The sequence below is a fragment of the Eptatretus burgeri genome, chromosome 11, assembly GCF_056783735.1.
Source record: "Eptatretus burgeri isolate ZD-2024b chromosome 11, Ebu_testis_v1, whole genome shotgun sequence".
NCBI classification, from domain to species: Eukaryota; Metazoa; Chordata; class Myxini; order Myxiniformes; family Myxinidae; genus Eptatretus; species Eptatretus burgeri.
In genome coordinates this window covers 89,225,079-89,253,053 of record NC_140971.1, presented here as the reverse complement: position 1 = coordinate 89,253,053, position 27,975 = coordinate 89,225,079, and the positions used below count along the sequence as shown (strand labels likewise).

At 43.2% G+C, this 27,975-nt stretch overlaps 1 protein-coding gene across 2 annotated transcripts in view; it reads right to left on the bottom strand.

Annotated features, from left to right (window-relative positions):
• The window catches only part of PTPN9 (protein tyrosine phosphatase non-receptor type 9), a 98,435-nt gene that overhangs the window by 22,159 nt on the left and 48,301 nt on the right, over positions 1 to 27,975 (bottom strand). Inside the window, exons 3-10 of one of the 2 annotated variants that reach the window (XM_085847317.1) lie at positions 23,778 to 23,867; positions 23,410 to 23,534; positions 19,673 to 19,778; positions 14,981 to 15,091; positions 13,426 to 13,844; positions 10,939 to 11,026; positions 6,016 to 6,085; positions 874 to 952 (exon numbers count right to left, since the gene is read on the bottom strand). In XM_085847317.1, coding sequence (XP_085703443.1) covers positions 874 to 952; positions 6,016 to 6,085; positions 10,939 to 11,026; positions 13,426 to 13,844; positions 14,981 to 15,091; positions 19,673 to 19,778; positions 23,410 to 23,534; positions 23,778 to 23,867 — 1,088 coding nt within the window. Of the gene's footprint in view, positions 1 to 873; positions 953 to 6,015; positions 6,086 to 10,938; positions 11,027 to 13,425; positions 13,845 to 14,980; positions 15,092 to 15,480; positions 16,111 to 19,672; positions 19,779 to 23,409; positions 23,535 to 23,777; positions 23,868 to 27,975 lie in introns of those variants that run through there. The other variant, XM_085847318.1, reaches the window with a different exon arrangement.

Genomic DNA, 27,975 nt, shown 5'->3' with positions numbered 1-27,975 from the left:
CTAACCAACTCATCCACCTAGTTTTGTAATAAATCCACAACTCTTTGAAATGTCATGCTAAACTGCATATCGTTTTTGGCCCTATCTCTCGAAAAATTAAAAATAAATTATCGTATCCGGATGTTCACCAAAATTTGAATCACTTCGTCCTTGTCACAGACCCAACCTGTCCACTGAGTTTCGTCCGAACACGTCCGCAACTTTTTGAGATATCATTCTAAATATTGTTTCATTTTTGGCCCAATCTCTCAATGGTGAAGAATCACTCAAAAAAAATTCGAGTATCCTGATCTGGATCCGGATCTTCACCAAAATCTAATATTTCCATGCTTGTCACACACCCAACCTTTCCACCAAATTTTGTCCGAATCCATCCCTTTTTTTTAGATATCCCATTCACAGACAGACAGACAGACAGACAGGGGTGAAAACATAACCTCCGCCCTTCTTCAGTGACGGAGGCAATAATCATTATGCCCAAACGTACATCGATTACGAGTTTAGATAATTCAGTCTATCAATGCTGACAAATGAGCTGAAACTAAACAGCTGTTTGATTAATTCTTCCCAAATCATCTCTGCCAAGTTTATTCTAAAGACAAAAGGTGTCGTCTATAGTCATATTTGAGTTATTTCTGTAGATCGTCCTTTCTGGACTGCAATTTACAAATCCAATTCGACCTTTCATCACAAGTCCATCTATTAATTAACAGTGCTGTAGGAATGTAAAACTTGCGACACCATTTCTATAAACTTTTGCTATTTGACATTTTCGTCAAATTTCTCCAACGATAACTAAACTCTGGGCTGGTGTTGTGGGGGAGGGAAGGGAAGTAATTGAAATGACAGAGCATCATTGTGTGGACAACTCACCGTGTTGTCATCACAACAATTAGAACTTGTTGTTCCCACACCATTCGCCAGAAGTCATCGAACGTCTGAGGCATGGGACCTTATGGGAGGGCAAAAGAAGAGGACCAGTCTGCTTGAGATGACATTTTTTTTTTCCAACTACATGTCTGCTTTTCATCAACGATGGGTTTAGCCGCAAAAGTGCATATGAAGCAAAACTGAACAATTGCAAAACAAAAACGTCACTCAAATATACAAAGACAGTTTTTGGACGGCCCAGCTACGTTTCTCAAGCGTTGCTCTCAAGCGTGATATGGACTAATTGTTTTTGTATATATATATATATATATATTAAAGAGTTAAGCAAGTTTGGGGAACAGGAAATGCCCCACCCACTCCAAAAACTTATTTATCGAGTTATTTTGTTCCGTCAAGTCGTGTCTGACTTCTGGTGACATTCATGATCAGGTTTCCCCAAGCATCTCTATCCTGCACTGCTTCCCGACGCTTCGCTGCAGCCTTTACCCCATCCATCCAGCACATACAAGATCTGCTTCTTACTCTACAGTACCCACCAAACATGGTCGATTTCTCCAGACTTTCATTTTCTGCGCCCATGATGTGTCCAAACAATGACGGAGTGTGTTTTAGTATCAGTGCTTCCAATGTACGTGGTGGTCCAATTTCTACAAGCACAGATTTGTTTGTTCTTCCGACCAATTCCAGGATTCAATTAAACAGACTGTATTTACGCATCGCAAAAATACAGCACTACTTCATGGTGATTGCACAGAGCACTAAACGGGTTTACAAATAATCCGACAACATCGTGCCCAATTTGCCGATGGCCTTTACATTTGGAGGGTCATCAGCGAGACTTCACCCGAGGGGAATGTCACCATGTTACACAGTTGTGTGCATGTGTTTCTCTGATCAACAACTCGAGAATGAGGAATCGTACAGCGCCAAAATTATGCGCACCACTTCAATGCAAATCAAAGAAGAACCGATTAAATTTTGCGCAACTGAAAGTCCTGAGTTTGAGTACCCAGTTTTCAATAACGATGAGGAGGAGGGAGATGTAATTTATGTGTCGTGCTTCAAGTTTAGCCAAAGCCGAGCTGGTTACATTTTGCTTCAGCTTTACCATACAATCATGTTGTGATGTTTGCAGGTACACAATTATAACGGTGATGTTACAGGATTCAATTAACGCAAATAAACTAGTACTAATCAATGTATGACTGACCAAGGCAGCTGCCCGTCTGGCACTCAGTGTTGATATTAGTTGTGAGAACAAACTTTCTATTCATGAGACAGCAAGCACGAGATTGTGTGTTTGTGCATGCATAGTATTTTCGTTTATGGTGAGGGTAAGAGGTAGATTAAGGCCTTAGACACCATGTATGATTGTACAGCTTCAGAACTTCTACCTTCTATCAAGGTGTGTCTTGTGTAACGTGTCTTTCGTGTTGCCTACGAGGAGACTGACATTGTACGAGTTAGAGATTGCTAGATAAAGGCGTTCCGTCTGTGTTGTTCTCCTCTGTGAAACTGGATGAGGTTGGGCAGGATGGGGAAGTGGCAGGGTGAAACAGCATGCTCTTCCGTGCTCCCCCCACCCCCTCCCCCAACCAACAAAAAGGGATGACCCCCTCCCCCACAGTGGTCTATCACCGCACAAGAGGTGGGCATTTGTTTGTTGCTGAAGCTGGAATTTGCAAATGCCCTGAGGGTGGAGACTGTGACGGGGCCTCAGGACCGAGCTGTGATTGGTAGAGCTCCTGAGGAGGAGATTGGTGGGACCCTTGGGAGTGAGGACCCTTGTAGCATGTTATGGTGAGCTGTGAAGAGGGGAGGGAGGGACAAAGACTCACAAGCAGGGCTGGGGTTGGGTATAAAACCGTGGCCCCAACAAGAAGCGCTCTCAGCGAGTGTCCCTGCTGCGCTCTGACTGTCTGTCTGTCTGTCATTCAGTTCTTTGCAGCTCACTCCCTTGGACTAGCTCTCTTTGGCTTGGCCGCGCTGGCGTTTGGATGACCACCTCTCTGCATCTAGCTTCTGGCTTGCCCTGTCTCTTGTCTGCTGTCTTGCCCTTGCCCTGGTGAAGAAGAGACATCACCATGCGAGTTCTGTGCCAGCTTCGTGCTCGAGTGTGTGCACGTGTCACCGAGGAGGAAAATAGGTGGATGTCTTGTGTTTTCCGTGACCGGATTTGTGTTCATACCAGATCTTGTCAGTTCAGGTCAGGTCAGGTATGGGAGCATGTGCTGGAGCAGCACATCGCTGTGTCCACTTTCCACTGACACTCCAGGGGCCTCCGTCTGGCCATTCCCCAGGCAAATGCCAGGCCCATCCCCATCTCCTTGAGATGCTGATCAACCTGCTGCAACCACGAGGCATGTGGTCGGCCCACTGGCCTCCTCCACTCATGAGACTCCCTCTCTGAGAGAATCTGGTGAGCAGGATCAGCGTCAGGAAAACGAGCCAGATGTCCATACAGCCGCAGCTGACGCTCACGGACTATGCAGGTAACAAATGTCATTTGAGTCTCTCTCAGCAACCGCTCATTGGACACAAAGTCCGACCAGCGATAGCCAAGGTTTCTCCAAAGAGACCAAGTTCAAAAGGAATTAAGTCTCCGTCTCAAATCCCTGGTCAGAATCAAAGTCTCACATCCATAGAGAAAGACTGGAAGCACTAAAGACCTGAAGACCCGGAATTTCATCCTCCCGCACAGGTACCAGCAGAACTACACCCCATGATTCCCCAGGCCCGACCCAGACGTCTGTTGACCTCTGGCTCACAGCTTGCAGAGACATGAATATCACTGCCAAGGTAAGTGAATCTCTCCATGACCTCAACATCCTCAGCACAAACAGGTACAGACAGGACAGCAGCATCCAAGAAGTCATTGAAAGCCTGGATCTTAGTTTTGACCCAGGAAACCCGTAATCCCAGTGGCTCAGACTCCTCATTCAGCACCACGAGGGCCCCCAAAAGAATATTTAGAGTCTCCGCAAAGATGACTGCATCATCTGCGAAATCAAGGTCAAAGATCTTGATATTCCCAAGTTATGCACTGCAGCTTGATCTCTCCAACATCCTCCCAAGAATCCAGTCCATACAAGTGCTGCAAAGTGTGGGGGCCAGTACACACCCATGACAAACTCCACTACCAACTGGAAATAAGTCAGAGATGGTATCTCCACATCTCACAGCACTCTCAGTGCCAGTGTATAGTCCAGACATCAGATTGATCAGTTTTGGTGGCACCCCACAAAAACCAAGAATCCTCCAGAGGGCATCCTGATTCACTGAATCAAACGCTTTATAGAGATCAACAAAAGATGCAAACAGTCCTTGCAAAACTCTCGTCTGCGTTCGGTGAGGACACGAAGAACAAGGATACGGTCAATCGTTGACCTCTTTGGTGTAAAGCCTGACTGCTCTGGACGCTGGTGCGCAAGCAGATGGTGGCGAACCCTATCAATAATTATCCGAGCAAAGACCTTGCCCGGCACTGAGAGCAGAATCACCCCTCGGTAGTTGTTGCAGTCTTGGCGATCACCCTTCCCTTTCCAGAGAGGGACAACAAGGCCCCTCTTCCAGTCAGTTGGGATGATGCCTGTGTTCCAGGCAGAGCACAGAACTGAATGCAACGACATGAGTACAGCATTTCCACCAGCCTTGAGAAGTTCAGCATGGATGTCACAGATCCCAGGAGCTTTACGCCATTTCAACAGGTTCACCGCAGCCCGTGTTTCCACAAACAAAGTTGGATCACAGTTGATTGGAGGGTCAGCAATGGGGATAGTAACACCCCTGACATGCAACTCAACAGCTGGTGGATCAGTCTGGTACAGCCACTCAAAGTAACCGGCCCAGCGGGCCTTCACTTCGTACTCTGTCAAGAGCCAACCACCCTCTGTTCTTTCTGCAGTACACCGAGGGACAGGCTTTGAGGAACACAATGCGTCAATTCCCCTGTAAGCAGGACGAGAATCACTGATCAACTACAGACTCGAGCGTGGCATTGAATGCATCCTTCAAGGTGAGATCACTCGCCTCAGTCACAGCATATACATAGACCAGGGAAACGTCACCCAAGGAGTGACGAATCCTTAATCTCATAATACGCTCGTTGACCGGTGTTACCTCAATTATCATAGGAGTCAGCTTATTGGACACAGCTACAGCAACTCCTTGGGCATGGTAACCATCAGAGCGACCAGACTAATAGCAGGTGTAACCACCCACCATGATCTCGCCGCAATCCGGTCTCCGAACCTCAGAGTACTGCAATACCAATGTCCAAACGCTTGAGCTCAGATAACAAAGACAGGTGATAATCCTTTCTTCGGTATAGGACATTCGAGAATCCCACCCGAAGGGACTGACTCAGGTTAACCCAAGGAGATCGCAGTCTGGTGGACGACCCCGCAGTACCACCCCGACACACACGACCACAATCTGACCCGGAAATGTTATCCCATGGTTTCCCTCCTCTCATCAAAGATAGGGGGTCCTGATGGCTTTGCCCCAATCCCATCATCCGGTGAGCTGCCCTGGGAAGGGCAGCTGCACAGGAGGTACTCCCACGGAGCGGGTTTTCAGATTTTTTTAAAAATGCTTTTCGGACGTTTTGTGGAATAAAGGGTTTTACAGTGGCCGGATTGCAAATCCTGCCACCAACCTCCTAATAAAAAGTAACCCAACTGCAGGACAACGTCCACAGGCACAAGTTATGGATGGCCGTTGGCTCACAATGAGCTCCTCCGCCATTTGATCTTATGCAATGAATTTTTTACTTTTTAAGGAACAGCTTCCCTTGTGTTACCACCATTTTGTTGCACAATGTTCGGGCTCATTTGCGATCCTTGGAGGATGAAATTTGTAATCGTGCTTTTTAAACTGGTGCGGTAATTGGCCCCGCTGGATCACAAGCTGGCATCAACTGATCAGCGTTTGCTTGCGAAAAACAGTGATAGTGAACAGCTAAGTTTGAAGTCTCGGCCTAAGCGGTGTGGTTGCATCCTGTCGGGAGGTTGCGGTCCACACGACAATATTTAAGAATAAAAGGAGCTGAAATGCAAACAAGATGTTTCATCAACAATTTTTCTGTATTTCAGAGTTTAAGCAGAAACACAACAAGAGTCATACCTTGTGCAGCTATGTAGGCATTCTGCTGCTTGTATCCATCCATAAAGCTTGCATTGATGTAATCACTATGCTATTTGGACAAGAAATAAAGAAGGAAGGGGGGGGAAGAATTGGGTTTGTGTGTGGAAGTCCAATGGTGTCGAGATAAGTCAAAGGTGAATGAATAACAAGTATGTTAAACAGTTTGGAGGGGGGAGGGAGGAGGGAGAAGGGGGCAGGAGTTATACCCAACTCCAACTCTGGGCCACCCTGATGCTATGAAGCCCATTCATCTTTCTGCACTGCTGGCATTTGTTTGATCGAGACACCTGTGTGCAGTTTAATTCACCTCCAGGTAACCCCCACTTTACATCAACAAGTTCATGCTCTGAATAAAGATAACCTTGACGCCGTTAAATCCTCCTGTCTTTTCCTTTTTGATTTGAAGAGAATCTCACTCTGAAAAGATTCTAAACTAGCACGGTGCTATAATGATGATGATGATGATGATGATGATGATGATGATGCAGTACAAACCATCGATTCTCCGTTGTAATCTCCATTTGTGGTGGATTTCAGAAGGTGGAATGGAATCCTCCCAGGACTCAAAGTATCCACCTCCCTTTCGGTCAAGGATCACGTTTCATGGACCAAGTTGTGAAGTTTTGTTGTTTTCCTCTTTATGAGCGTTTACGTTTTATGTGGCGTGTGCATGTTTACGTGATGAAGGAAACCGATTGGTGCGCAGAGTAACAAGATACACCTTTTGATTCATAAATGTTTGGTTGCAACTTGGGCTTGGTAAGACGTGTTCATATGATAAAGTTGACAACGAGCAAAGAACCTATCCTTACAGACCGGTTTATTGGCCCCCATTGGACTTGGTCCTTACACACCGCGTATGGATTTGGTTCTCGATTTTCGTGTCGTGTCCACGTGTGCGTGCACCCACAACCATATCTCGGACATGTTTGGACCGATTTTATTTGTAGTTAGAACAAAGACAACACATGATGGTATACATATGCCCGTCATTTTTTTCGACATCAAATCTAAGATGGCTGACCAGCGGCGGCCATTTATCGTTGTGAAAAACACCCCCCCCCCCACCCCACCGGTGTTGAACACGTCCTCAACCATTTCTCGGACATGCATTCACCAATCTTGTTCAAACTTGGCACACAGATAATGAGTGATAGCTTACATAAACACGTCATTCTTTTTCGCGATTAGATCCAAGATGGCCGACTGGCGGCCATTTTAGTTGTTAAAAAAAAAACAGGGACTTTCCGGTCCTTGCACTACAGGGAATTTGAAGAAGGTGGGTTTGGGGTGGATTAATGGGGGTAGAAAAGATCGTGGTTTTTGGATGGGGGAAGATAAGAGATGGTGGTGAACAGCTGTTTTGAAGACCTGGAGAGAAGAGTGGGATTGAAGAGAGTGTGAGTTTGTTCAAAGGTGGGAAAAAAAAATTTGGAATGAAAGAATGAAGGTGAGCAGTGATTCTTGATTTTGGTAGTTTTACAAGAAAGGGGTTGCTGGCAGACCTTGAGCGCCATGCGGAAGTATGGGAAGGTGGGGCGGGGGGGGGGGACATATCTGAGAACGGGAGGGCGAGACCGGACAGGAGATGGTGGAAGACAGAAAGTCCACCGACCTGCCTGCGGTGAGAGCGAGAGACCCAAAGACTGAGCCTCATCACGGGAGATACCAACTTGGCACACTGATAATGAATGACGGCTTACATAAGCACCTCGTTTCTTTTCGAGGTCAGATCCAAGATGGCCGACTGGCAGCCATTTTGTTACTTAAACATGTCCTCAACCATTTCTAAGACATGCATGGTCTGATTTTGTTCAAACTTGGTACAAGCACATTACACAATGGCATACACTTGCACCTCACTTCGTTTTGTGATCTGATCAAAGATGGCCGACTGCAAAACTTCCGCCCATTTTAGTTGTTCATAAATAGGGTCTTGCTCTTTAACTCCATATAGCAAAATCACTCAAACAACGTGGGCTATGACATGCTATTATTTAATTACTAGCTCCCACAGAATTACGGACGGGATAATTCCCCCAGAAATGGTGTACTTTAGTATGGCTTGTAATACCCGATCCCAAAGGGAGCGGTGCTGTGTGCAATACAGATTTCCAGAGAGAGAATCAGGGTCTTCCCCGACCCTGAACCCGTAAAACTCATTCCCTCAACCCTATCCATGCACGCGCACACACACCTTGAATTATGGTTCGACTCTTATAACCCGTTTGAAACTGTGCATGCTGCAATGGAGGTTCAAATGTATTAATGATGTTCAGTGGATTACATTGTTGGACGATCGGGTACATTTTGTGCACGGCTTTTAACGTGAAGCCTTTTGAAAGAACCGTTATTTTTTGCAAAACTGGCATGTCCCTTGTGCTTTTTAACTTGTACTTTCTTGCACAAAAGGGTTGATCATCTTGAAAGTACCAATTGGTTGATTTGGCAAACAGTCAGAAGAAAGCACAACCGCTCAGCTGCTCCTGTGACTGGTTTACAAAGAGCTGGACCGTTGGACCAGATGGGTGTATGGTTGGAAGTTTTTAGCCACATCAAGCGTGATCCACATCAAAGAAGCAAATAAACTTTGAGAATAACTGTACACATGTAGTGATGTGCACTCAGCAATGACGCAAACAACGATCGTGGTGTAATTTTAGATCCAGAGAAATCCGGTCTGAAGTGAATGCCGCAACACCGTCGTTAACTCCGCATATGTAACCCCCAATGCACTACTGTTACTACTACAACAACAACAAAAAAAACACGACTACCACAACTACACTTCTGATACTTAATACTAATTTTACCCTGAGCCTAACTACACTCCGACAACTGATGTAACTACATGATACAACCACACTACTAGATCATCCCAATCATCCTATGACCACAACACTCTTACTATACTACCAAACAACACTCCAAACTACACTACTACCACCACACTAGGACTACTCTGCTGCACTCCAACCACACTACCAACTCTGACTACACGATGACCAACAACTGCACCACTACTATTACAGCAGGACTACTCCACTGCACTCAACCACACTCTACATACCACCACCACTACTACTACTACTACTACACCAACTGCAACAACTAATGTACACTCATACAATCATACGACAACACCACCATTACAGCTATTACTAATTCTACAAGTGTAGTACTACTACTACTACTCATACCCTACTGCACTCAAACCACACTATGCATACTACTACTACACATTACAACAACCACACCACTTGTACCACAAAACTACAACAACTACACTATCACAACTTCAACACTACTGATACTACAACTACGATACCAGATCATTACTCTCCCAGACCACTACTACAATTACTACAACCACCACTAGTACAACTACACTACTTGCCTACTCCACCGATAATCCTCATCATCCTTATATTCACCATCCCTTCATCACGATCATATCATCATCATATCCACATCATCATATATTCCTATCATCCCAACATCATTATCATCTTATCCTTCTATCTTCCTCCTCCTCCCTCTACTAACCCCACTGATCTACCTCCTCTCCTCTCTTCCTCCCCCCTCATCCTGTCTTCCTCCCTTAACAGTGTGGTCGACCAACATTCGAGGTACCCAGTCTCATTATTCCGATATTTCCGTTCATGCACCTGTTTCAACTCCAAACATTGTATGTCTAACAGAACCGTTCCTCTCAAAGGACGTCTCCGGTTCCTCTTTCTCCCTGGATATTCCCTCTTCCATTTTTATAGGTTTCACACCCTTCCTGATGGTAGTGTTTTTGCTGTCTACATGAACAACTTCATTCCTCGTGGTCCACTGTTCACACAACCCCATTCTAGCCCACAGGAATACCACTAGCTGTGTGTACCTTCCTGAAACGATAGAATGGTTGTCTCAGAGCCGTGTAGAGATTCATAGACATTCGGAGGGAATTACGGCACAAATTCCTCGAACATGGATTCACTTGCAACCATCCATCCAAACTCTTTGTTCCTCATCAGCGTTGATTTCAACTGACACTGTACCTACCAGCTGACTAGGTGTCAGTTCTGCAACTACCAACGAGGGCATACTTCAGCTCCAGCTTTATGGGACTCCGTGGGTAAAACAACATGTAAACTTTCTGTATGCATGACACAAGTTGGTCATTACCAGATCCAGGATGGAAGATGTCGCAGTTACAGAAATGGCTGCAACTGGTACGTCCTCCCTCCTGGACATGGTGATGATTGACGTTCCAATGAACCTCTCCTGTTCGCCCTCTGACTAGGTTGTTGTCAAAGCCCTCATCGCTCTCATTATTTTGAGGGAGCAACCTCAAATCTGTAAAATATGGTTATTCGCACAAGTTAGCTTAGTTAGGGTCTCTCACCTGTTGCCGCACTGTCCGCTCATTACAATTTTACTCTGTCACCTCACTTGTTTTGTAAGCCTTGATCAAATATATATATATATATATATATATATATATATATATATATATATATATATATATATATATATATATATATATATATATATATACACCCAGCTGGTATTGGCTAAATGGTTCGGGTGGGGGGCTTGGGATCCTAGGGTCCTGAGTTAAAATCCCACTTGGCTGTTGAATTAATATCAGGTTGGGTTGACTCAGCCTGTCATCCTTCTGAGGTCGGCAAAATGAGTGCCAGCTTGCTAGTGTCCTGCGTTGGAGTGGCGACCCGTCCAGGATTGTGCCCAATAGCCAAGGAGACTGCTTTGGCAGCACCCACACTCTGCACAGAGTGTGGTCCCAATGGGTGAATGGATCTTATATGGGGGAGGGAGGGGGGTTCGGGGTTAGGGGGGGGGCATGGAAATTGTAATGTAAAAGCAGCCAAAAAATGAAAATAAGTTCCTTACATCATCGTCAATGCAGGTTAACCTCACACGGGAATGATCGAGGCACAGCACATCCGTGTAACGATTCTTGGCAAAGTTGTACGGTAGCCTAGAATACAAAAACCATACAATGTATAGATTGAAGAGGTATTTTAAAAGTATAAAGATAAGAAAATAACTTCAGGAGTAACATGAAGAAAATCTCAGATAAAAAGTTTGTAAACAACTACCTGTATAATCAGGTGTGGGTACACAAGCATACATCTTAAAAGCGGTCAACGGAAGTGTTTAATACCAAAAAGAAAATTATTTATTTGTCATGTCGCTAAAGAGGGCAAATCTATTTATTAGACATAAATGGATGGTGAGGGGAGGATGATTTCATGCCAGTGCAGACATTGTACAGAATCAATAGGTGGGTTTTCAGGATGTAGCATTTGTCAAAGTTCCAATCGTTGTACCATAATATTTCACTAGATAGCGATAAAACGAAACAGACCAGGAGGTCATGAAACAATCAAAGGTTTTCGATTCGAATGAAAATATGATAGTGCTTCTGCGATTTCAAGAAGGATAATACACCCGAGCGGGTTTAACGGTCAGCTCGGATACAAAACTTGATGCAACTGAGTGTTAATCAACCTTAGTGACTATGAAAAGTGAAAACAATATAAATTGAACGTAAAATAACCGCACGGTGCCGTGTTGAAGTCAGCGGACCTCGTGTTGCCCAATAAACAGGGCCAGACGACAGAGGTAACGAGAAACTAGTTGGTCAAATTAAATCTTCTTAATAATCCCTATGAAACCCATTATGCATTATAGCCGTCCGATGCTTCCTTTTAGGCCATTCGACCAATCGGTCATTTTGCACTGAATGACCCGTAACCTTGACCCCGAGGCGAAAATGCGAAAAAGGGCTCAGACGATCTACAGAGAGCAACTCGTATTATCATCGTGTCAAGTTAGAACTTAATTGGCCGAAACGTCTAGGAGATAGAAAAATAAAAATTGTTGACAGATGGAAGGACTGACACAGACAGACAGACAGACAGACTTGAGGACATCGAACGGTTATATTAGGTCAGTGAGCTGACCTAATAAATCACAGAGGTGCGGGATATTCAGCTGGAAGGGATTATACCGGTCAGTATTCAGGATGTGCAGGTGGTAAGTCTCATTGGCAGATATTTATCCCCACACTTTTTGAATTGATTGATTAATTAATTAACTAAAATAACATCGCACCTGTGTCTGAAGGAAGCGGTGCAGTTTGGAATTTCCTTCTCGTGACGCTAGGTACCTAGAGCTCCTCTTTGTCATTTCGGCATCTGCGCCGCTGAAATTTTTTTTTACGGATGGACAGATGGACGTACCAAATATTAAAGTGGCTACACCGCTTAAAAATTTGAGTGTCTGTCTGTCCATCACTCGATCTCCTCAACAGTTGGGCAGAAATTCATACTTCGAAGTTATGATCATCACGTGGCACAAAGGCGCAAGAGCAGCGTCACTTTTGGTCCCGCCTCCTGGGGCGGGGCCAGAAGGTCAAATACCAAAAACATGCAATTACAGGCACATTTTAAAACATTTTTATATGAAACTTTGGATATGCAATCAACATTGGTGGACACATAAAATATGTAACGAATTTTTGGATCCGAACCGGTTCATGAATCGGGTCAAAATGCAGATTTTGTTTTTTTTTTGTTAACTCAAAATTTGATATTGGGTCATTTCTCGTGGAACCTTTAGCCATCTTTCAACTTTTCTTTGGATGGGACGTGTGTGGGGATTTGCGATGGTGCGCCATCGACGTCGCTCTCGTTCAGTTTTGTGTTTGTAAATGGGTTGTGCAATATTGGGAATATGAAGCTCCCTGGCATCGAGTTTGAGAAGAGTGTTGGCCAATCACAAAACATGAAACAACTCGCTTCCAGCATCCTGCTACCTACGGTGCCTTTGCGTCGATTTGCCACCCTGATTCAGCTCTGCACGTACCAGAATAACACGTTTTCAAGGTCCCTCGACAACAAGACATACAAATGTGATCAGCAAGTGCCCAAGAAGCTGGTGTTTGAAGGAAAACACAGGATTAGTTAGACTTGCAATGGTGGCTCCCAGTGTTGGATGTGACAAAAATGCCTTTTGGTAAGACTAAGAGAATCTGATTCTGTGTTGTCGAATTGCCTCAAATTGTAATAGCATGAGAGTTGAAATCTGTGTTGTTTGTTTTATGCTTCAGGATTAAAAAATAATAATAACGACTGGAGAGGCTTTACGCAAAACGTGTTGATTAGGTTCTTACTTTCTACTTCACGCGAGGAACATACCTTGTTTTTAAGGTTTTACAATGGCAGAAATTTAATACTCTGGCAGTGTGGAATCAAATGGGTTACAAGGTCCAACATATACTTTAGATGGGGGTTGGTGCGAGTCAAAAATTCCACCAGATACGCTTACATAATAAATAGATGGTCCCATGTTATTTTTTCATCACAAACTCACTTTGAACAGTTGAATGTCCCTGCAGGTGCCTCCCTCTGCATGTCCTCATACTCTTTGTGGAGACCTCGGCGGCGGATCGTGATGAGCAGCTCCATCAACTCGGTGGGTAAAATCCCACGACTCTCCCCATCATGGATGGAACCTTCACACAGTAAGGATGTGGGCTGCGGCGACGACGGCGAAGATGAAGTGGAGGACAGAGCGACAGATGTTATGGGTGGACCGTTTCCGGTGAAACGAGTGTGAGGAGCTGGAACCGACGGCAGAAAGAGGATATCATCCATGGAGGAGGCCCGTGGCGAGTCGAGGCACCTTCCAAGCCACGCTGCGTGATCAAGAGGGCGGGAGCCGCCCAGGTGAATGGGAAGTGTATCGCAAGGTACAAGAGGAGAAAGTTCACCCAGGCGCAGTGTGGATACCTTAATGGAATGAGACAAAAGCATCATCTCCACAATACATCACACTTCCTCTGGCACTTACAGAAAAAGATTCCCCTTGGGACCATTTGCAAAATAAGACAACAATCTCATTTTCAACAATGAAGATGCATTTTATAAAACTGTCCCAAACTCAAGGAGACTTTTATTTCCTTCTCACATCAACTCTCCAGCTTCCATTGCCTTAACAACAGGCATTGTGTCCCAGCTGCCATCTGTCACAGAAATGCCCATCGCTGCATACGGAAATAGACTTTGCCAAAAACAGCATCGTGCAGTGAAAAAAAAAATATTTGTACGAAACAGCTGGCGGAGGAAGCTTGAAACAAACAAAAGGGGTTTGTACAATATTGTTCTTTACAACACAAAGGTTTCAAAACCAGATTCCTTGCCGGGATTCAAGAATGTTTTCGTGCGACGAGATCAACGCAAAACATAAGCACAACATCCTTACCCTTCACGAGGTCGGAGATTTGAATCCAATTCTGAATTTACATTTTCAACGGCAGCGGTATTTTAACTCTGACGTACAACTGTACGACGTGGGAGGTTTCCAAAAATGAAAAAAAAAAATAAAATAAAATCAAAATAATAATAATAATAACAATACACCATTCTGTCCCACAAATGTTTTGCATGAACGCAATCTATCTGTTTGTTGTGTTTCTGCTTCGCACGACGAAGCGTCGTTTACTCCTGTTGTTAGTATAACCAGCTGGTGTTTGTGTGAGCTAAGATGGTATTCCTGCACAAGTAAAGCAAGTTTGCAAAATGACCGTGGACGAACCACGCTTTCATCTCTGCAAACATTCATTAAATGGAAAGTGTTGTGCAGAAGTGATTTTCTTTTTCTTCATTTTACTTAATTAAACTGTCGGTCCAACCTCATTTTTAATTGCTGACTGCTCATATTAAATTGACCACCAGCCGGGAAACTTAATAACGTGGAACTTGGCGAAATGAAAAAAAAAAAAAATACAACTTTTGCTTTAGAAATACTCATAACGCTAAGGTGAGTCAGGTGGAAGAGCAGAGGTTTTCCTTTTCTTTACCCCCCCCCCCCCAACTTTCTGGCTTACAATCAGAACTTGCAACAAAATAGGCATTTTAAAACTCACCCTGTCTCTGAGCTTCTCACGCACAAATAGGCGCAGGACGGTGAATGTAGCTCGGAACCACAGCGGGGAGGACACGATCAGTACACGCTTAAGCCGTGCTGGGAAGGCCCCCTGCAGGGAAGAAAAAAAAAACAAAACAAAAAAACCCGTTTGGGCAAAATAAACCGAGCTATGCCTGCGAGAAACAACTTGTGGCAGCACTGGCACTTCAAATGCAGGAGACTTTGATCAAATGATGCAATCCCTTAACGTGCACAAACACAGACATTCAAAACACACAGAACGGGGCACTTCGCTGGCCAAACGTATTCCGAGGTCACGGGTCAAATTCCGAGCAACTGGAGGCGACTAAAATTGGAGCATCGACTGTACATACTTCTTCCTCCACCCAAAATGTGGTATCGCACCGAATGTTTCAATCAAAGCTCGGAGAAAACGTGTGGGAACTAGAGCTGCACCGTAACCGGCTGAACAAATGAGAGGCCGAATGAATCACTCACCAAGATTTCTAACACCGAATTACAGGAAAGAACGTGCACTTCTGGAATGGAGATAAAATGACAAGCAGCAGACGCAGCAAGGACAACAAGCAAATGGAATTGGTCAAGATGGTTCGAAGGAGCAGAGTGTGTGTGTGTGTGTGAGTGTGTGTGTGTGTGTGTGCTGCCCTGAAGGGTGCCAGTTGAGAATGGCTTTAAAAGCCTGTACGGCTGGGGAGGGTGTGCCTCGTGTGGCCGGTCAGCTGGGTAACGGTGATACATCCGCGCAGTTGGTCACATACACCACAGGGCAAGGATCACCAGGCCAGGAAATAAAAAAAGTCTCGTCTAATTTTAGGCATGGGGGTTTCACGACATTCACAGATGGGCTTCAACTACAGTGTGCAGAAAATGGAGGTGAAAGACAACATGGTAATAATCAAAAATCAAGACGATTCCAATGAAGATGAGAAAGGCGTGATCCAAAATAACGTGCAACGCTGAGGTTGTAGAGATAAAAGAAACATATCGAGATGAAGGCTGAAACAAGGTTAAACAACTAGTAAATCACAACAAAGACAACAGACTTGCATGATTTAAATGACCTGCGTAGAGCTCATACAATTAATTTTGGGCTGCTACCGGGATCAGCATCGGTAACCAGGTAGTGGGAAATACCCGGCAAGCTTTACAACCTTAACGTTCACAACAAACAAACAAAGCGGCAACGTAACCTGACCAGCATGAAGAGGTCCAAGACTCAGTCAAATGTATCCAGTATGTGGTATACAGCACATCCAACCAACATGAAGTCCTTAGGGGAGGGAACAAAAAGGCAAAGTTCCTTCATCCTCTCTACCATCATCCCAATGGTTGATTCACCGGTGTGTGGCCAGCCCTCGACGGTGAGACACACGGACGCTAAAATTGTCTGCTGGTGGGATTATACACTGCTTTAACGGGCACAGCTCAGCCCACATGCTCTCGTAACCTTCAGCCCACCTCTTTCCCTCTTGCTCATTGTCTTTGGATTATACTATTGCTGCGACTTTCCTTACATCTCACCATTTACATTTCTCTGACTAATGCCTCCTCTTTCCCAGAAAATACTTGACTGTACTTGTCTCAATCACAAATATATATATATATATATATATATATATATATATATATATATATATATATATATATATATATATACATATACATAGAAAATATATAGAAAAAATATATATATGTATATGTCTGTATTTTGTCACGTGCCTCAAATGAGAATCTTTAATCGCAGAAGGATTTGTCCAAGTTGTGGAAAGAAAGGTATGTTGCCTTGGAATATCCATGGAAGACAGATGCGATAGGTTGAGACTTTTCTCCATGGGGTAATTGAGGCAGAGCTTTTGTCCAACGTGTCCCAACTCTCGGTCACTTTGATTTGACACGAGATACAAATATTCCCAGGCTGATTTAGACCATGTATATATATATATATATATATATATATATATATATATATATATATATATATATATATATATATATATATATATATATATATATATATATATATATATATATATATATATATATATGTGATCGCTGAGCAAATTGAACTCAGTTGTATTCTAGGATGTGACGATGTAGTAAATGCAACAGTCGGCACTCCAGAGTGACATGTGGCGAACAGACGATTTACACGGACAACCCAAATAAATTCTTATGGAAGGAAAGTTTACGATGATACTTTTTTTTTTCTTTTTTCCAAAATTGCACATCATGTGGTCCTACTTCACTCGGATGAGGATTATTTTGTTGGACGCCATATTGGGGAGAAATACAGAGCGTCAAGTTTTATTCCCCATCACGGGTGACCACAAAACACAGAACCAACCTTACCTCTAATAACTTGCTCGATACCAATGATATCCTCTTACCTTCCGCAGGTGTGCAAAGTGGAGTTCGTGTATCGTCAGCAGGTTCCCATTTAGTCAAGATAGCCTCATTCTTTCAACATAAAGTGGACAACTAAAGAAAGATCGTTTCCAGTCTAACTCCAAATCTACCCGAGAACAAAATTCTTCAAGAAGACTCAAACCGAGTTCAGGGTTAGATGTTTAAGGACAACGTCGACCGAGGAAGGTCACAACCCATAGATGATCGCAAAACAGCAATAACTCACAAAATCCTTTCAATCACCAGAGTTGAATGTGTCAGCGTAATGAACAATTTTTCCTGTCTAATCCAAGTGTGCCTGCAGTGTAGGGACCGACACCTGGGTCACGTGCTTCAACCTCAATCAAATCAATGACGTTAAAACATATCCAGATGAAACTTTCCATTGCAATCATGTGAAGCAAATATGCATCAAAGAACGTGTCATGTCATATATATATATATATATATATATATATATATATATATATATATATATATATATATATATATATATATATATATATATATGACTCTGTGTGTGTCGTGCGTCTCCGTGTGAGTCGTGTGTCTATGTGTCCACACATAATGTGCTCACATTGGCCACAAACGCCACCCGGTGGTCGCCAGTTCGACACGTCTTTTTTTTAATATAATTGTACGTACCTGCATAATGTACTACTGTATTACAATGTGTGCTCGTCTAAGTATGTACAATTAGAATCCGAGTGTCCATAAAGTATGTACGATTAAGAATGTGAGTACGTCTATAAAGTACATGAATCAAGAACACAAATGCATACTATAAAAATACGTACATCTATAAAATACATACGATTGAAACGTAAATCTACATATATATATATATATATATATATATATATATATATATATATATATATATATATATATATATATATATATATATATATATATATATATACACACACACACGAAAAGCATGGTCTGTCCGTGAAGCCGTCTGTCAGTCCTTAAAGACTATATGTCGATGAATCACGTCCTGTTTGAACGTCGGTTGAGAACTGCATGAACGTCTTTAAATTACATACTGTTGGAATGTTCCTTTCACAGTGAAGCTATGTGACTTCGTCTATTAATTACATACTGTTTGAATGTCGGTTGCAGACTGCACAAACGTCGACGAATTACAAACTGCGTGAAGTCAGGGTGCAATTGACGTTCACTCATACATCCAATCCCCTCATGCTGCCTCTCCCTCCCTCATGCTGGCTTCCCTTCCCTCCCCTCTCGTTATCGTCCTCCCAAACCCCCTCCACCCCCATACAACTCTACAGAGGTTGAAGAGAGGATGGGGGTGTCATAAATGTTCAAATTGGACAAATGAAAGGTTTTTTTTTTTAAAGCAGTCGGAACTGCTGTTTGGATCAAGTCCGCAATTCTTCTCAGGTTAAGAGATTTTAGAGCTTATCGTATATGTGGAAATTAAATAAAGGCATGAACACTGTGGTGGCTTTTTCAACGATTGAAGGAAAACGACCTTCCTTCCCTTCCCTCATGTTTACGTCCTCCCAAAGGCCCTCCACCCCCCAACGGACGTATCTCGGCGGTGTCCGGGCATTGCTTAGTATGACCCGTTTAAACGTGCTATTTTAATGTCCCCAATTTCGTTCAATCCTGCATGAATGTCAGCATAATGGGACCATCCCACCGCCCCCCCCCTCCACCCATCGCTTTCCCTAAAGTCCCCCCATCAAACGCATGTCCAGAACACCCCCTTCCCCTCCCCACTAACCCCTCTCTCCCACATCCTCCTTGCTACCTCCTGCCTCCCGAAGTGTATAACGATGTGTGGTGAGGCCTCGCTCCCCCCCCCCCTTCCATCTTAATATTCCCATCAGCAAAGCGATGGGTTGTGTTTGGTAGTTTTAAATAAAATCAAACTTTATTAAATTGTTTGGGTTCCGTTTTTTTGTCGTCTCCCTGTGCTCCCTGAAAAAAATATATGATGAAAATATAATTATGCGCCATCACATCTCCGACAAACAGGTGCTTGCACAGTCGAGTTTTCTTTTTAACCCCTCGTGTCTAAGGTTCATCGACAAGCTTATACATGCAAGACAAACACATGAAGAGACGTCACTGTTTTTTTATGAAAATTACAAAGACATCGGGAAATAAAGGCCAAATCAAAATGCTGGATTTAAGGAAAAAAACAAACAAACAAACAAAAAAAACTTCAAAACATTTTCATGCAAATGTTTGCACAAACGTACAAAAGCATGCCTTGTCCAAAGAGGCTTACCTTCAGCAAGCTCAACATCTTGACACACAATTCATAATCGAAGTTGTGGTATGTGGAGTCTGTCATGTCATAGATGAAAATCAGACCATTGCGTTGCGTCTCTCGGCTGGGTGGAAATAACAGAGGCCCCGAAAAAAGAAAGAAAAAAAAAAAAACAATAAAAAGAGAGGAATCAAAAACAATTTCCATTCAGACAAAAAAATAATAATAAAAAATTAATATCTAGAACTGAATCTAACTTTTCCTACTTTGATAAAAGTTTTAAAATTGTCCAAAAAAAAGGTTAACGACAAATGCACAGCAAAATGTTACGCACGCGCACACACGAACAAAGGGGGAAAGGGAGACCAAGACTGTGCATGAGTGGATGGGGGGGCAGAAAGGAATGGGGTGGCGGGAGGGGGCGTTACCGAGAGCAGAAGAGACCAAGGCTGGGGATGGGAAAAAATCATGAGGTTAACATGGGCAGCACTCTTTAAGGATTACAAGGAAGGGCACGAGACAGACACAGGAAGTTCATATTGTTTGGTCGAATCGGCGATGAAACGAATCAATTTCTCAAAATGACCATGTTGGTTTCTTCACAAGCCTTGCAAACCTCTATAGTTTTACAAATAAACAAACCATGTGCTCAACTTGATCATGTGATACTCTGATTGGAGAAATGCATGGCCACCAAATCACGTGATGTGAAGCTTCCTTTTGTCACATGGTACAATGCTTATTTGCATCAAATTTAATAATGAAGGGCAAGAGAATGCTTCTTCTTCTTCTTCCTCCTCTGAACTATGTCAGTTCCACCAAAGCAGTTTCTTTGGCTCAAGTCACAATGCTGGACAGTTCCCCACTCAGACGGTACATACAACACTGTGCAGGAATTTGCAATTTCCTCAGGGTGACGGACATCGCTTGCCGATTCTTTGCAAAGGACAACATGGAATCCTTCACGTCCCCAACGATCAAACCAGCCATCAAGCTTCTCGACTCGTCTCCCATTTCTACTGTTTCTGACATCAACTCGTCCTGAGAATTCTTTCATTGAAACTTGCTCTCTCTCTCTCTCCCATGCAAAGATATATCCCCTCTCGTCTTCAGTTGTCCAACCCTTCCTCCTGCCCATGGTACACTGAAGCTTGTGGCGAGGCAGTTGCCCTGAAACAACTTGCAACTTGCTTTCGCCTCATGGAAGGCTAATCCTATTGAAGGCAAACTCAAATCCTTACACAAATCTCGGAACAAGTGTGTCTACCCTCAGGAAAGCCAGGAAACAACATCTTTCTAATCTCAAGTCTGAACTCTCAAACCTGTCTCCCTCCACCAAATCCTGGTGGCATCTGGTTAAGCCTGTTTCTGGTGTATGTCCCCCCTTCATCCCCTCCTTTACCTCAAATGTTTGCACAGCTGATATTCTTGCAAATCACATGCCTTGCAAAATGATGTTCTGACAATCCGTAATCAAGAATCACTGATCCCGTGAAAATGCTGAATGCCTAAACTCCGTGTTTGCTTCTAAATCTTGTCCCAAACCCATTGATGTCTGTACCCACCTTACCCAGTCGAACCGAGCAGTTCCTGGACTGTGGGTCCTTTTCTCCTGACAAGGTGGAGAGCTTGCTGTCAAACCTCGACTCAGATTCTGCAACTGGTCCAGACGGCATCAGCCCACGTGTCCTAAAATCCTGCTTTGCTGCTCTTGCTCACCCTCTCTCTGTTCTATTCACCCTCTCATTCACTGAAGGTCATTTGCCATCTGCTTGGAAATCAGCAAACATTACCACTCTGCATAAAAAATGTGCAAAAACAGATCCCTGCAACTACAGACCAATCAGCCTTCTCCCAATCATCAGCACGGTTATGGAATCCATCATCGCTTCAGACATCAAATCCTTCCTCTTCTCCAATGGCTTTATTTCCGATCATCAATTTTGATTCAGACCAGGACACTTTACTCTGGACATGCTGCTTCTGCTTTTCCAACAATTGATGAAGGTCCTCAATGCCAGAAATGAGATCAATGCCATCTCCCTAGACATATCGTGAGCTTTCGATACGTCTCGCACCCTGCCCTGCTCACCAAACTCTCTTCTTATGGTATCCAAGGCCATCTCCACTCTTGGCTCATGGACTTCCTCTCCTGTCGCAGTCAACGCATGGCTCTTAGTGGAATTCTCTCATCCCCGCTTCCCATCCAGGCTGGAGTTCCTCAAGGCAGCGTTCTGGGTCCTGTGCTTTTTCTGGTTTTCATCACTGATCTCTCAGATTCCCTGGAAAATCCTCTATATCTCTTTGCTGATGACTCCACCCTCTGCCGTACCATCTCTCATCCCTCTGATCGGCAGGCAGCAGCATCTTCACACTTTGCAGATCTGCATAAAAATGACAAGCTGGTCCAACATTTGGAACATGTTTGAATCATGACAAATCTCACACTCTCACTATGTCTCTACGAAAGTATCGTCTGGAAACCACACTTCCCCCCCCCCCCCCCAATCTACTTTCTGAACAATCCTTTGGAAGATGTTCTGTCTCTAAAGCTTTTGGATCTCACTATCTGCCATGATCTTTCTTGGGAAAGCCACATTTCCAAGCTGGCTTCCAAAGCCAGTGGTGACTGGGAATCTTCAGTTGTGCAAGATCCTTTCCTTGGCACACCTTAGCTCCACATACAAAGCTTTCATCCATAGCTTGATGCAGTACTGCTCCCCCCCCCCTCTGGGCTGGGGCTCCTGCTTCACACCAAGCTCAGATTCACGCTGTGGAAACCACAAGGCTTTGGGTCGTTCACACACTCACCGCAGACAGGTCGGTAGTCTTTCGATATTCTACAGACTCCTCTCCGGCCTTGTGTCCTGCTCCGTCTGTGCTCTGTCCCCCCAATATTTCTGCAGGGCGCTCAAGGTCTGCTGGCAACCCCCTTCTCCTGAAACTCCCAAAAATCAAGAATCACTGCTCACCTTCACTCTTTCATTCCTCTTTTTCCTGTCTCTGGCACAAACAAACTCTCACACTCTCCTTAATCCCACTCTTCCGTTCAGGCCTTCAAAACAGCTGTTCACCACCACCTCATATCTTCCCCCATCCAAAACCATGATCTTTTGTAGCCCCGTTAATCCATCCCAAAACCACCTCCTTCAAATTACCTGTTTTCCTTTGTGATGGTCCCTGTAGTGTCCACTTTGTTTGCCCCATGTACCCTACCACAACCCCCTCTCTTCCACAGATCTCCTGATGTCCCAACTGTTGTTGTGCTTCCCTCTCTCACCCCCTATTGTCTCCTGCTCCCTTTGTGTTATACGTTCTGTGTGTTAGCTCTCGCACAAGCCTCGACCAAGTATACAAATAAATAAAATAAAATAAAATAATGCTTGCAGATGAAACGTTCATTTTAACGTCCATCCAAAAAATGCCACGCGCACGCAGTTCGATTTATTGCTCTGCCTGGATATGGATGGGTCGATATTCAAAGCCAGGCTTGGCAGCTCAGAAGCAAGTGTGCGTACCTCCAGGCTGTCACACCAGCCCAATGTTCTTCGGCAGACATAATTATATTTTCCAAAATAGTTTAATCTCTCCATCAATAAAAAATATAAATATTAAAAGCTCCTTGAAGTCCCTTTTCCAGAACTCACCAAAATAATAATTCGCAAGGATATTCTCTTAGCCTGTGACAATCGCTTAGCATCCCTTCCATTTTCTATCCGGCCTGTGCACACATTTACATTGCCGTTGTACTTTACCTCTCAATTGCACAGTCCAACTGGTACAGCACGGCCTGCAGCACTGTAGTGTGTGTTGCTGCACTTGGGTCGTGCAGACGAGCCGTGAATAAGGCGACAGCTGCTCCCGTCGCGTCTCTTCCACTCTAAAAAGCAAGCAGGTACATCCAAATCAAAACTCACAAATCCAAAGCATCAATGCAAACAGGTGCTGCTGTGATATAGCATTTCCTCTTGGACTGACAGCTTGTGAAAGTTGTTTTCTTATTATTTTTTTTAAATATCAATCAACAAATATAGTGTTGCACAAGAATTCCGGTGAAAGAAAATAAATTGAATGGTCAAGTTTTGATAATGGGGTAGGAGTGATGGGCGAGGAAATAACTCACCAAAATAGTAAACTTCCCACTCTGCAGCTCTGATTTTAGTGGATCCTCATTGGGAAACAAATTGTATATTCCCTCTCGAATTCTCGTTAGCTGGAGCATACAAGTCAAACATATCGTTCGTTATGAGTGCGTAAAACACAAGGCTCATATGCTTTTGGTTAATCGTTTTCATCATATACAACAAGATGGCTTTAATTGTTTTTTTTCCAGATTTCTTGATAGATTTGCTATTTAAAACTGGTTAGTCATACTGCAGGAAACATCATATATTAAAGTGGAAGTATAACCCAAGGAAACCCCATCATTTATGATCATCACATGACAATGCAATGGCATAGATACTCCGTTAGACACCGGCGGCTCAGAAATCACAAAACTGTACACAGCTGGCATGAGCACAAGCATGCTCAAAACAACCTGTGTACAAACCTTGCTTGCTGGTCCAGAATGCAATTTTACAAACACATCGATTCCTTCGCTCGATGAAGTATTCTGATGCTTTTTCTGGGATAGTGGTCAAGGTTCATGGAGGAGCTGGAATATAGAACTGATCAGGATGAAACAGAACGAAAGGAACAGGGGAGAGAGTGAGAGCGAGAGCAAGAGGGTGGCAAGGAGTTGGGGGGGAGGGACACAGGAGGTGAACAAGATTGACACAGGCATAAACTCTCGCTCACGGAAGTGGAAGGAAAAACTGAAAATGTGGAAAGAGGTGGCCTTGTAGAGCGTTAATAGAGTTGGAAAAGATCAAAGTTGTGGATGGGGGATGACCCTATATGGGGGTGAACAGATGTGTGGAAGCCGTGGAGAGAGGGATGAGATTAAATAGTGAGGAAGTTTGTTCCACAGGTGGGAAAAAAATAAGAACGAATGAGTGAATGTTTGCAGTGATTCTGGAGTTTCACTGGGGCAGGGGGGGGGGGGTTTACTGGCAGACCGTATACACTATGTAGAAACCTAGGAGTTAGACCTGACCTGTCTGCCATGGGAAAGTGATGGGCCCAGAGACTCAGCTTCATCGTGATAGATTCTGATGAATTTTATGGCCTTGGTTTCCATGGCATCACGCAAGGCATCTTCACCTCACGCAAGGAATTGAGGCCCTTAATAAGATGTAAGGCAGGGGCACCAGCCCAAAGGGGAGAGCAGTATTCCATCAAGCTGCGTCTGAAGGCCTTGTCGGGAGTGAAAAGTTCAGACGTGCCAAGGAAACACTTTGGACGACCGAGGATTCGGCGACCGACTTTGGAGGCCAAAATTTGATATATGTGCTTTGTCGAAGAGAGATCATTGCTGTTTAGTGAGGCCCAAATGTTTGAATGCTTCTTTGAGTTTCATAATCAGTCACTGTTACAGACCCGACTATATTGCTTAAATGCCCTTCCACATCGCCAAACAAAAAAGCCTTTCGAGGGCAATTTCATGTCAACTGGGCTTCAGACAACGATGTTGAAAAGAAAAACCATGCACTGCAGATAAGCTGGTGGACCAGCAGTAACAGCGACAACTTGTGGATTCAAACTATTGGCATTACAAAGACCATTTTGTAGAATTGTGACGAGCGACGGTAACTTCGGCGGACTCTCATACAGCTGGCTGAAAACTTGGCAAAAAAAACAAAAACGCGTATACCATTACCACTAAATACAAAGATTTAGGAAAGTCTTTGGTTCAGCATAATGCCTCGTCGGTGATATTAACAAATAATGCACAAGGTCGGTTCACAAGCGACAAAGTTTCATGCAACCAAATATTAATGTTCATATCAATAACAACAATAATAATAATAATAATAATAATATTAATAGAGATTATATAACTCAATATTTGTAACTACATATATTACCTTAAAATTCCATAAAAAAAATATTCATGGATTAATGTTATGGTTGGAGATATGAAATCAGTAAACAAACAAAATTATTGTTTCGTACGTAACTGACTCAAAATATTTTGACATTTTCTTGATAGTACAAGTTCCTACATTCGTGCCTGAATGACTTTGCAAGAAACATGTCCTCCCAATGACGATCAGTGACCTCTTTGCCCTTTTACCAACTGACAATTCCATTTGTTCTTCATCCCTTCATTCTTTGATCTGTGCCCAGCACTATTAAACCTCCCATTCACTTACACTCAATCTTTGGTCGTTGATACATCCGACAACCCCTTGAACTTTTGACCAACAATATGCAAAGTTAACTTCCACCAGCAGTTGATTATTTTGCTCTGATGAACGGCTAATGGTCAAAACTTGAGCTACGCCCCATGTTGCACAGCGGTAAACATATTATTAATCAAATCCATAGATCGTCAACAAAAGCCAAGTTGTTATTGCAAGTAAATTTGGCAGGTGCCATGGGATGCCATTTCTTCAAAGCAGAGTAAGTAATAATCATTCAGGAAGTTGATTGACCTTTACTCCAGAACTCAATGGTCAGCCTGCTTCCATCCTATAATAGCCAAACAAATAGAATCCATAATCACTGGAAAATAAAATTATTGCTTTTCGCCAATCGAGAAATCGCTAGCACTAGTTTCCGCCTTGGTCTCTCAACCCTGGTCTTGATGCTTCACCTCACGCAAGGAATGGAGGCCCTGAATAAGAAACAGAATGCCAGGGATGTGTTTAAGGACACATTATGTGCTTTTGACAATAGTCTGACACTCAAATATGCTGGTCAAGCTCTCTGCCTGTGGTATTCATAGTTGTTTTGTTTTTTCAATGTTTTCATAACCCCTCCATCTCTGAAGGCTGGTGTGCTGAAAAGACAGTGCCATGGGCCCAATTCTTTAAATTAATCGCTTGATTTTAATTAGAAAAATTAAAAATATATAATTAGAAACACCACTTTGAAGATAGCATATTTAATTAGAAAATATCCATCCTGAGGCAAGGCAGAAAGCATAACCTTACAAATCTCAAGGGCAAACTCTCCGACCAGTCTACTTCCTCCAAGTCAAGGTGACACCTTGTCAAGTCTGTGTCACAGTGTAACCCTCCCCCTTCAAATGGCATTGCTGCAGACACTGCCTGAGCTGGAGAAAAATGTCTAAACTCTGTCTTTGCCTCCAAATCTTATGGCACCAACCCATCCCTTTCTGTCCCCATCTTACCCAGATGTATCCACTGTATATATATATATATATATATATATATATATATATATATATATATATATATATATATATATATATATATATATATATATATATATATATATATATATATATATATATATATATATATATATATATATATATATATATATATATATATATATATATATATATATACTAGACTGTGTCCTTACCCAAGAAGTTAGAAGTTATGTCAGGCGTCAAACCTGCTTCGACTATGGGCACAGATGGCATGAATGCCCTTGAAGTCAAATCCTGCTCTACCATTCTTGCTTCCCCTCTATCTGCCCTATTCAGTCTGTTCCTCTCCCTTAGCCACTTCTCCTCTGCATGGAAGTCAGCAAACATCACCCCTGTCCATAAGAAGGGTTTAAAAAAAACACAAAACAGACCCTATGAACAATAGGCCAGAAGTTAGAGGAGTTGAGTTTGCTTAAAAATTACAAGCAAAGTTATGGAATCCTCCAAAGCTTCTGATATCAAGTCTTTCCTACTTTCAAGCAGACTGATCTCTAAACATGAGTTTGGATTCAGTCCCGGTCAATCAACTCTGACCATGTTTCTGCACATCTCTCGGCAATGGTTCGAGACCTTCATTCACAAAGAAGAAGAAGAAGTGGTGAGATGCATCTCCCTGGACATATCTCGGGCATTCGACATGGTCTGACATCCTGCTTTGCTTGCCAAGATCTCTACCTGTGGCACTCAAGGCCACCTTCTTTCCTGGATTTCTGACTTCCCACACTCACACAAGAAATGTGTTGCCATCAATGGAACTCTCTCCTTCCCTCTCCAAGTGGAGGCTCAATTCCACAAGGTAGTGTTGTGGGCCGTCTTGTTCATGATACATATACAGACACATATATATATATATATATATATATATATATATATATATATATATATATATATATATATATATATATATATTGTCGTGTCTAGGGGGTTTAACCCCTACGTGGACGGATGGCCAAACTTCTCCCTTGGAGGCCAACAGCCGAGACTCTCGGAAAAATAGTTAAGTGCTGCACCAGAACGGAACAAATACACGGAAAAA